Here is a 10,830-nt window from a genome sequence, read left to right on the forward strand (position 1 = left end):
CTGTCACATACATGGGCAGTATATAACGGTTTCCCACCTGTAAGAGTGCAGTTACTGTGTGTGTGGTAGGTAATGTATATTACTGTATAGGATACTGTCACGTACATGGACAGTATATAATGGTTTCCCACCTGTAAGAGTGCAGTTACTGTGTGTGTGTGTGTGGTAGGTAATGTATATTACTGTATAGGATACTGTCACGTACATGGGCAGTATATAACGGTTTCCCACCTGTACGAGTGCAGTTACTGTGTGTGTGGTAGGTAATGTATATTACTGTATAGGATACTGTCACGTACATGGACAGTATATAACGGTTTCCCACCTGTAAGAGTGCAGTTACTGTGTGTGTGTGTGTAATGTATATTACTGTATAGGATACGGTCACATACATGGGCAGTATATAACGGTTTCCCACCTGTAAGAGTGCAGTTACTGTGTGTGTGGTAGGTAATGTATATTACTGTATAGGATACGGTCACATACATGGGCAGTATATAACGGTTTCCCACCTGTAAGAGTGCAGTTACTGTGTGTGTAGTAGGTAATGTATATTACTGTATAGGATACTGTCACGTACATGGGCAGTATATAACGGTTTCCCACCTGTAAGAGTGCAGTTACTGTGTGTGTGTGTGTGTGTGTGTGTGTGGTAGGTAATGTATATTACTGTATAGGATACTGTCACATACATGGGCAGTATATAACGGTTTCCCACTTGTACGAGTGCAGTTACTGTGTGTGTGGTAGGTAATGTAGATAACTGTATAGGATACTGTCACACACATGGGCAGTATATAACGGTTTCCCACCTGTAAGAGTGCAGTTACTGTGTGTGTGTGTGTGGTAGGTAATGTATATTACTGTATAGGATACTGTCACATACATGGGCAGTATATAACGGTTTCCCACCTGTAAGAGTGCAGTTACTGTGTGTGTGTAGGTAATGTATATTACTGTATAGGATACTGTCACGTACATGGGCAGTATATAACGGTTTCCCACCTGTAAGAGTGCAGTTACTGTGTGTGTGTGTGTAATGTATATTACTGTATAGGATACTGTCACATACATGGGCAGTATATAACGGTTTCCCACCTGTAAGAGTGCAGTTACTGTGTGTGTGTAGGTAATGTATATTACTGTATAGGATACTGTCACGTACATGGGCAGTATATAACGGTTTCCCACCTGTAAGAGTGCAGTGTTACTGTGTGTGTGTGTGTGTAGGTAATGTATGTTACTGTATAGGATACTGTGACGTACATGGGCAGTATATAACGGTTTCCCACCTGTAAGAGTGCAGTTACTGTGTGTGTGTGTGTAGGTAATGTATATTACTGTATAGGATACTGTCACATACATGGGCAGTATATAACGGTTTCCCACCTGTAAGAGTGCAGTTACTGTGTGTGTGTAGGTAATGTATATTACTGTATAGGATACTGTGACGTACATGGGCAGTATATAACGGTTTCCCACCTGTAAGAGTGCAGTTACTGTGTGTGTGTGTAGGTAATGTATATTACTGTATAGGATACTGTCACGTACATGGGCAGTATATACCGGTTTCCCACCTGTAAGAGTGCAGTTACTGTGTGTGTGTAGGTAATGTATATTACTGTATAGGATACTGTCACATACATGGGCAGTATATAACGGTTTCCCACCTGTAAGAGTGCAGTTACTGTGTGTGTGTGTGTGTGGTAGGTAATGTATATTACTGTATAGGATACTGTCACGTACATGGGCAGTATATAACGGTTTCCCACCTGTAAGAGTGCAGTTACTGTGTGTGTGGTAGGTAATGTATATTACTGTATAGGATACTGTCACGTACATGGGCAGTATATAATGGTTTCCCACCTGTAAGAGTGCAGTTACTGTGTGTGTGGTAGGTAATGTATATTACTGTATAGGATACTGTCACGTACATGGGCAGTATATAACGGTTTCCCACCTGTAAGAGTGCAGTTACTGTGTGTAGGTAATGTATATTACTGTATAGGATACTGTCACGTACATGGGCAGTATATAACGGTTTCCCACCTGTAAGAGTGCAGTTACTGTGTGTGTGTAGTAGGTAATGTATATTACTGTATAGGATACTGTCACGTACATGGGCAGTATATAACGGTTTCCCACCTGTAAGAGTGCAGTTACTGTGTGTGTGTGTGTGTGTGTGTGTGTGTGTAGTAGGTAATGTATGTTACTGTATAGGATACTGTCACGTACATGGGCAGTATAGAACGGTTTCCCACCTGTAAGAGTGCAGTTACTGTGTGTGTGTGTGTGTGTGTAGTAGGTAATGTATGTTACTGTATAGGATACTGTCACGTACATGGGCAGTATAGAACGGTTTCCCACCTGTAAGAGTGCAGTTACTGTGTGTGTGTGTGTGTGTGTGTGTGTGTGTGTGTAGTAGGTAATGTATGTTACTGTATAGGATACTGTCACGTACATGGGCAGTATATAACGGTTTCCCACCTGTAAGAGTGCAGTTACTGTGTGTGTGTGTAGGTAATGTATATTACTGTATAGGATACTGTCACGTACATGGGCAGTATATACCGGTTTCCCACCTGTAAGAGTGCAGTTACTGTGTGTGTGTAGGTAATGTATATTACTGTATAGGATACTGTCACATACATGGGCAGTATATAACGGTTTCCCACCTGTAAGAGTGCAGTTACTGTGTGTGTGTGTGTGGTAGGTAATGTATATTACTGTATAGGATACTGTCACGTACATGGGCAGTATATAACGGTTTCCCACCTGTAAGAGTGCAGTTACTGTGTGTGTGGTAGGTAATGTATATTACTGTATAGGATACTGTCACGTACATGGGCAGTATATAATGGTTTCCCACCTGTAAGAGTGCAGTTACTGTGTGTGTGGTAGGTAATGTATATTACTGTATAGGATACTGTCACGTACATGGGCAGTATATAACGGTTTCCCACCTGTAAGAGTGCAGTTACTGTGTGTAGGTAATGTATATTACTGTATAGGATACTGTCACGTACATGGGCAGTATATAACGGTTTCCCACCTGTAAGAGTGCAGTTACTGTGTGTGTGTAGTAGGTAATGTATATTACTGTATAGGATACTGTCACGTACATGGGCAGTATATAACGGTTTCCCACCTGTAAGAGTGCAGTTACTGTGTGTGTGTGTGTGTGTGTGTGTGTGTGTGTGTGGTAGGTAATGTATATTACTGTATAGGATACTGTCACATACATGGGCAGTATATAACGGTTTCCCACTTGTACGAGTGCAGTTACTGTGTGTGTGGTAGGTAATGTCGATAACTGTATAGGATACTGTCACGTACATGGGCAGTATAGAACGGTTTCCCACCTGTAAGAGTGCAGTTACTGTGTGTGTGTGTGTGTGTGTAGGTAATGTATGTTACTGTATAGGATACTGTCTTGTACATGGGCAGTATATAACTGTTTCCCACCTGTAAGAGTGCAGTTACTGTGTGTGTGTGTGTGTAGGTAATGTATGTTACTGTATAGGATACTGTCACATACATGGGCAGTATATAACGGTTTCCCACCTGTAAGAGTGCAGTTACTGTGTGTGTAGTAGGTAATGTATATTACTGTATAGGATACTGTCACACACATGGGCAGTATATAACGGTTTCCCACCTGTAAGAGTGCAGTTACTGTGTGTGTGTGTGTGGTAGGTAATGTATATTACTGTATAGGATACTGTCACGTACATGGGCAGTATATAACGGTTTCCCACCTGTAAGAGTGCAGTTACTGTGTGTGTAGTAGGTAATGTATATTACTGTATAGGATACTGTCACATACATGGACAGTATATAACGGTTTCCCACCTGTAAGAGTGCAGTTACTGTGTGTGTGTGTGTAGGTAATGTATATTACTGTATAGGATACTGTCACATACATGGACAGTATATAACGGTTTCCCACCTGTAAGAGTGCAGTTACTGTGTGTGTGTGTGTGTAGGTAATGTATATTACTGTATAGGATACGGTCACGTACATGGGCAGTATATAACGGTTTCCCACCTGTAAGAGTGCAGTTACTGTTTGTGTAGTAGGTAATGTATATTACTGTATAGGATACTGTCACATACATGGGCAGTATAGAACGGTTTCCCACCTGTAAGAGTGCAGTTACTGTGTGTGTGGTAGGTAATGTATATTACTGTATAGGATACGGTCACGTACATGGGCAGTATATAACGGTTTCCCACCTGTAAGAGTGCAGTTACTGTGTGTGTGTAGGTAATGTATATTACTGTATAGGATACTGACACGTACATGGGCAGTATATAACGGTTTCCCACCTGTAAGAGTGCAGTTACTGTGTGTGCGTAGTAGGTAATGTATATTACTGTATAGGATACTGTCACATACATGGGCAGTATATAACGGTTTCCCACCTGTAAGAGTGCAGTTACTGTGTGTGTGTGTAATGTATATTACTGTATAGGATACGGTCACATACATGGGCAGTATATAACTGTTTCCCACCTGTAAGAGTGCAGTTACTGTGTGTGTGTGTAATGTATATTACTGTATAGGATACTGTCCCGTACATGGGCAGTATATAATGGTTTCCAACCTGTAAGAGTGCAGTTACTGTGTGTGTGGTAGGTAATGTATATTACTGTATAGGATACTGTCACATACATGGGCAGTATATAACGGTTTCCCACCTGTAAGAGTGCAGTTACTGTGTGTGTGTAGGTAATGTATATTACTGTATAGGATACTGTCACGTACATGGGCAGTATATAACGGTTTCCCACCTGTAAGAGTGCAGTTACTGTGTGTGTGTGTGTGTAATGTATATTACTGTATAGGATACTGTCACATACATGGGCAGTATATAACGGTTTCCCACCTGTAAGAGTGCAGTTACTGTGTGTGTGTAGGTAATGTATATTACTGTATAGGATACTGTCACGTACATGGGCAGTATATAACGGTTTCCCACCTGTAAGAGTGCAGTTACTGTGTGTGTGTGTGTGTGTGTGTGTGTGTGTGTGTGTGTGTGTGTGTGTGTGTGTAGGTAATGTATGTTACTGTATAGGATACTGTGACGTACATGGGCAGTATATAACGGTTTCCCACCTGTAAGAGTGCAGTTACTGTGTGTGTGTGTAGGTAATGTATATTACTGTATAGGATACTGTCACATACATGGGCAGTATATAACGGTTTCCCACCTGTAAGAGTGCAGTTACTGTGTGTGTGTAGGTAATGTATATTACTGTATAGGATACTGTGACGTACATGGGCAGTATATAACGGTTTCCCACCTGTAAGAGTGCAGTTACTGTGTGTGTGTGGTAGGTAATGTATATTACTGTATAGGATACTGTCACGTACATGGGCAGTATATAACGGTTTCCCACCTGTAAGAGTGCAGTTACTGTGTGTGTGTGTAGGTAATGTATATTACTGTATAGGATACTGTCACGTACATGGGCAGTATATACCGGTTTCCCACCTGTAAGAGTGCAGTTACTGTGTGTGTGTAGGTAATGTATATTACTGTATAGGATACTGTCACGTACATGGGCAGTATATAACGGTTTCCCACCTGTAAGAGTGCAGTTACTGTGTGTGTGTGTAGGTAATGTATATTACTGTATAGGATACTGTCACGTACATGGGCAGTATATAACGGTTTCCCACCTGTAAGAGTGCAGTTACTGTGTGTGTGGTAGGTAATGTATATTACTGTATAGGATACTGTCACGTACATGGGCAGTATATAATGGTTTCCCACCTGTAAGAGTGCAGTTACTGTGTGTGTGGTAGGTAATGTATATTACTGTATAGGATACTGTCACGTACATGGGCAGTATATAACGGTTTCCCACCTGTAAGAGTGCAGTTACTGTGTGTAGGTAATGTATATTACTGTATAGGATACTGTCACGTACATGGGCAGTATATAACGGTTTCCCACCTGTAAGAGTGCAGTTACTGTGTGTGTGTAGTAGGTAATGTATATTACTGTATAGGATACTGTCACGTACATGGGCAGTATATAACGGTTTCCCACCTGTAAGAGTGCAGTTACTGTGTGTGTGTGTGTGTGTGTGTAGTAGGTAATGTATGTTACTGTATAGGATACTGTCACGTACATGGGCAGTATAGAACGGTTTCCCACCTGTAAGAGTGCAGTTACTGTGTGTGTGTGTGTGTGTGTGTGTGTGTGTGTGTAGTAGGTAATGTATGTTACTGTATAGGATACTGTCACGTACATGGGCAGTATAGAACGGTTTCCCACCTGTAAGAGTGCAGTTACTGTGTGTGTGTGTGTGTGTGTGTGTGTGTAGGTAATGTATGTTACTGTATAGGATACTGTCACGTACATGGGCAGTATAGAACGGTTTCCCACCTGTAAGAGTGCAGTTACTGTGTGTGTGTGTGTGTAGTAGGTAATGTATGTTACTGTATAGGATACGGTCACATACATGGGCAGTATATAACGGTTTCCCACCTGTAAGAGTGCAGTTACTGTGTGTGTGTGTAGGTAATGTATATTACTGTATAGGATACTGTCACGTACATGGGCAGTATATACCGGTTTCCCACCTGTAAGAGTGCAGTTACTGTGTGTGTGTAGGTAATGTATATTACTGTATAGGATACTGTCACATACATGGGCAGTATATAACGGTTTCCCACCTGTAAGAGTGCAGTTACTGTGTGTGTGTGTGTGGTAGGTAATGTATATTACTGTATAGGATACTGTCACGTACATGGGCAGTATATAACGGTTTCCCACCTGTAAGAGTGCAGTTACTGTGTGTGTGGTAGGTAATGTATATTACTGTATAGGATACTGTCACGTACATGGGCAGTATATAATGGTTTCCCACCTGTAAGAGTGCAGTTACTGTGTGTGTGGTAGGTAATGTATATTACTGTATAGGATACTGTCACGTACATGGGCAGTATATAACGGTTTCCCACCTGTAAGAGTGCAGTTACTGTGTGTAGGTAATGTATATTACTGTATAGGATACTGTCACGTACATGGGCAGTATATAACGGTTTCCCACCTGTAAGAGTGCAGTTACTGTGTGTGTGTAGTAGGTAATGTATATTACTGTATAGGATACTGTCACGTACATGGGCAGTATATAACGGTTTCCCACCTGTAAGAGTGCAGTTACTGTGTGTGTGTGTGTGTGTGTGTGTGTGTAGTAGGTAATGTATGTTACTGTATAGGATACTGTCACGTACATGGGCAGTATAGAACGGTTTCCCACCTGTAAGAGTGCAGTTACTGTGTGTGTGTGTGTGTGTGTGTGTGTGTGTGTGTGTAGTAGGTAATGTATGTTACTGTATAGGATACTGTCACGTACATGGGCAGTATAGAACGGTTTCCCACCTGTAAGAGTGCAGTTACTGTGTGTGTGTGTGTGTGTGTGTGTGTGTGTGTGTGTGTGTGTAGTAGGTAATGTATGTTACTGTATAGGATACTGTCACGTACATGGGCAGTATAGAACGGTTTCCCACCTGTAAGAGTGCAGTTACTGTGTGTGTGTGTGTGTGTGTGTGTGTGTGTGTAGTAGGTAATGTATGTTACTGTATAGGATACTGTCACGTACATGGGCAGTATATAACGGTTTCCCACCTGTAAGAGTGCAGTTACTGTGTGTGTAGTAGGTAATGTATATTACTGTATAGGATACGGTCACGTACATGGGCAGTATATAACGGTTTCCCACCTGTAAGAGTGCAGTTACTATGTGTGTGGTAGGTAATGTATATTACTGTATAGGATACGGTCACGTACATGGGCAGTATATAACGGTTTCTCACCTGTAAGAGTGCAGTTACTGTGTGTGTAGTAGGTAATGTATATTACTGTATAGGATACTGTCACGTACATGGGCAGTATATAACGGTTTCCCACCTGTAAGAGTGCAGTTACTGTGTGTGTAGTAGGTAATGTATATTACTGTATAGGATACGGTCACATACATGGGCAGTATATAACGGTTTCCCACCTGTAAGAGTGCAGTTACTGTGTGTGTAGTAGGTAATGTATATTACTGTATAGGATACGGTCACATACATGGGCAGTATATAACGGTTTCCCACCTGTAAGAGTGCAGTTACTGTGTGTGTAGTAGGTAATGTATATTACTGTATAGGATACTGTCACGTACATGGGCAGTATATAACGGTTTCCCACCTGTAAGAGTGCAGTTACTGTGTGTGTGTGTAATGTATATTACTGTATAGGATACTGTGACGTACATGGGCAGTATATAACTGTTTGTCTCCCCACAGCCGGCTCCTTGTGTAAGGACTGCGTGGTGGAGAGGTGTCGGGTCTTGCGCCTGAAGAACCAATTGAACGAGGATCATAAGACCATAGCAAACATGGTGAAGATTACAGTGACTGGGTAACGCTATGGTCTCTTGGCCCGGTGCTAGACCTTGTCAGGGTTGTTGGGATGGCAGAGTGGTAACCTCTCCTCTTATTTTCCTTGCCAGCGAGGGCTTCTGGATTGGGAAGGGGTCCTTACGGCGTTGGCGGCAGTTGGCTGCCGAGCACCTAAACCAACAGGAAGAAGAGTATGACCAGGGCGGCGATATGAAGATGAACGGGGACAGCCCTAAGAAAGGTAACATCTGTGTGCAAGGACGCGATGGCTGCCATAGCAACGGCTCCGCGATGCCATCACAATCTCTCTCTATAATACAGAGGAGCCGCTGGAAGAGAAGAAGGAAGAGGACAGTGAGCTGGGGTTTAATGAGGACATCGTCTGCCAGCACAGTAAGACTTCATTATAGATGTGTTGTCGCCCAGTCGGTTTCATCCTGCCGGAACCCCGGGGTATAGAACGTCTGTCCCCTATACTATTGCAGAGTCTGTGTTTAGTCCCCCCGTCCCCCCCCCCATCTTTTCATTCCTCTGTTCTTTATTTCCTTATAATGTACTTCCCAGCTGTCTATGGGCTATAGAGGGGGAGGAGTTTCAGGCTTTATGTAACACCCCCCCCCCCCCCCACCCTCCATTACTTGCCGGCCATTGCTGTCCAGCTCCTGACCTGTATTACAGCTTTATTTGACTTCCCCCGTAATGTCCTGTACCAGGAAATCTGTGCACGTCTGAGACTGAGAGGAGACTGATATCCGAAGCGGCCTGGTATAAGCTGAAGGAGTACTTCCCTTCTGCCCCGGAGTTCCGGTACAGCCAGGAGACCTGCGCACAGTGCAAGGTACATTGTGGGCTGTTGAGTCAGTAAGAGCTCCCTCAGTCCCATTACGGCCTGGCGAAGCCTCCCTTCTCTTTATTTAGCAGTGGGAGGTCACCGGTTCTTGTATGTTCTGACCCGTCTCTTGTTCTGACTCCTTAGACTTTGGAACAAGAAGGGGAAAAACATGAAGCGCTGCATAAGAAAATTGCAAATGAGCAGAAACTTGCTCTTCCCAATTTCTTCCAGGACAAGAACCGGCTGTCTGGGGGCAGCTGGCCTCAGGTATTGCCCTGTGTGTGCTGCACACGTCTATATCTCTGATTTCCCTTTCTCTGCAATGATTGTCCTGTTCCCTGTTCCCCAGGAGGCCTCTGAGCTGTACGTTGTGTCCCAGTTCTTTGTGGAAGAGTGGAGGAAGTTCATAAGGTAACAATTGTTGTGCGTCCGGTCTTCCTGTGTGTGTTATGTTGTGTACGTTGTCCATCTGCGTTATGTTGTATACGTTCTTCCTCTCGTACAGGAGGCCAAGTAAGTGTGGTCCGGTGCTATCGCTGGGGAACAGTGTCCTGCTCTGTCCGCATGGCGGCCTCATGTTCTCCTTCTCTAACGTCACAAAGGAGGATTCCAAGCTGTGAGTTATAGCGGGGGTCTGTATGGTTAGTGCTAGGGGGGCGTTATACCGGGGTCCTGTATGGTTAATGCTAGGGGGGCGTTATACCGGGGTTCTGTATGGTTAGTGCTAGGGGGGAGTTATACCGGGGTTCTGTATGGTTAGTGCTAGGGGGGAGTTATACCGGGGCACTGTATGGTTAGTGCTAGGGGGGAGTTATACCGGGGTTCTGTATGGTTAGTGCTAGGGGGGAGTTATACCGGGGTTCTGTATGGTTAGTGCTAGGGGGGAGTTATACCGGGGTTCTGTATAGTTAGTGCTAGGGGGGAGTTATACCGGGGTACTGTATGGTTAGTGCTAGGGGGGGGGGGGGGGAGTTATACCGGGGCTCTGTATGGTTAGTGCTAGGGGGGAGTTATACCGGGGCTCTGTATGGTTAGTGCTAGGGGGGAGTTATACCGGGGCTCTGTATGGTTAGTGCTAGGGGGGAGTTATACCGGGGCTCTGTATGGTTAGTGCTAGGGGGGAGTTATACCGGGGTTCTGTATGGTTAGTGCTAGGGGGGAGTTATACCGGGGCTCTGTATGGTTAGTGCTAGGGGGGAGTTATACCGGGGTCCTGTATGGTTAGTGCTAGGGGGGCGTTATACCGGGGTCCTGTATGGTTAGTGCTAGGGGGGCGTTATACCGGGGTCCTGTATGGTTAGTGCTAGGGGGGCGTTATACCGGGGTCCTGTATGGTTAGTGCTAGGGGGGCGTTATACCGGGGTCCTGTATGGTTAGTGCTAGGGGGGCGTTATACCGGGGGTCTGTATGGTTAGTGCTAGGGGGAGTTATACCGGGGTCCTGTATGGTTAGTGCTAGGGGGGCGTTATACCGGGGGTCTGTATGGTTAGTGCTAGGGGGGAGTTATACCGGGGTTCTGTATAGTTAGTGCTAGGGGGGAGTTATACCGGGGTTCTGTATAGTTAGTGCTAGGGGGGAGTTATACCGGGGTACTGTA

The 10,830-nt window shown here is 44.2% G+C and overlaps 1 protein-coding gene and 1 long non-coding RNA gene across 7 annotated transcripts in view; both read left to right on the plus strand.

Moving 5' to 3' along the window:
• USP48 (ubiquitin specific peptidase 48) overlaps positions 1–10,830 on the plus strand; it is a 65,318-nt gene that overhangs the window by 45,723 nt on the left and 8,765 nt on the right. Inside the window, 7 exon segments of the mRNA XM_083161785.1 lie at positions 8,306–8,420; positions 8,512–8,642; positions 8,723–8,794; positions 9,115–9,239; positions 9,378–9,500; positions 9,583–9,644; positions 9,739–9,849. Of these exon segments, the coding sequence (XP_083017911.1) occupies positions 8,306–8,420; positions 8,512–8,642; positions 8,723–8,794; positions 9,115–9,239; positions 9,378–9,500; positions 9,583–9,644; positions 9,739–9,849 (739 nt within the window).
• LOC146041924 (uncharacterized) lies at positions 84–7,951 on the plus strand. 6 transcript variants are annotated; one of them, XR_014463677.1, is made up of 3 exons: positions 84–356; positions 851–3,887; positions 4,733–7,951. It is a non-coding gene; the product is annotated as an uncharacterized LOC146041924 (long non-coding RNA). The 6 variants fall into 6 exon arrangements; XR_014463676.1 differs by having other exon boundaries at positions 851–3,790; positions 3,987–7,951; XR_014463678.1 differs by having other exon boundaries at positions 851–2,613; positions 2,991–7,951.

The sequence above is a fragment of the Crinia signifera genome, chromosome 19 (assembly GCF_055691185.1).
Source record: "Crinia signifera chromosome 19, ASM5569118v1, whole genome shotgun sequence".
Lineage (NCBI taxonomy): Eukaryota > Metazoa > Chordata > Amphibia > Anura > Myobatrachidae > Crinia > Crinia signifera.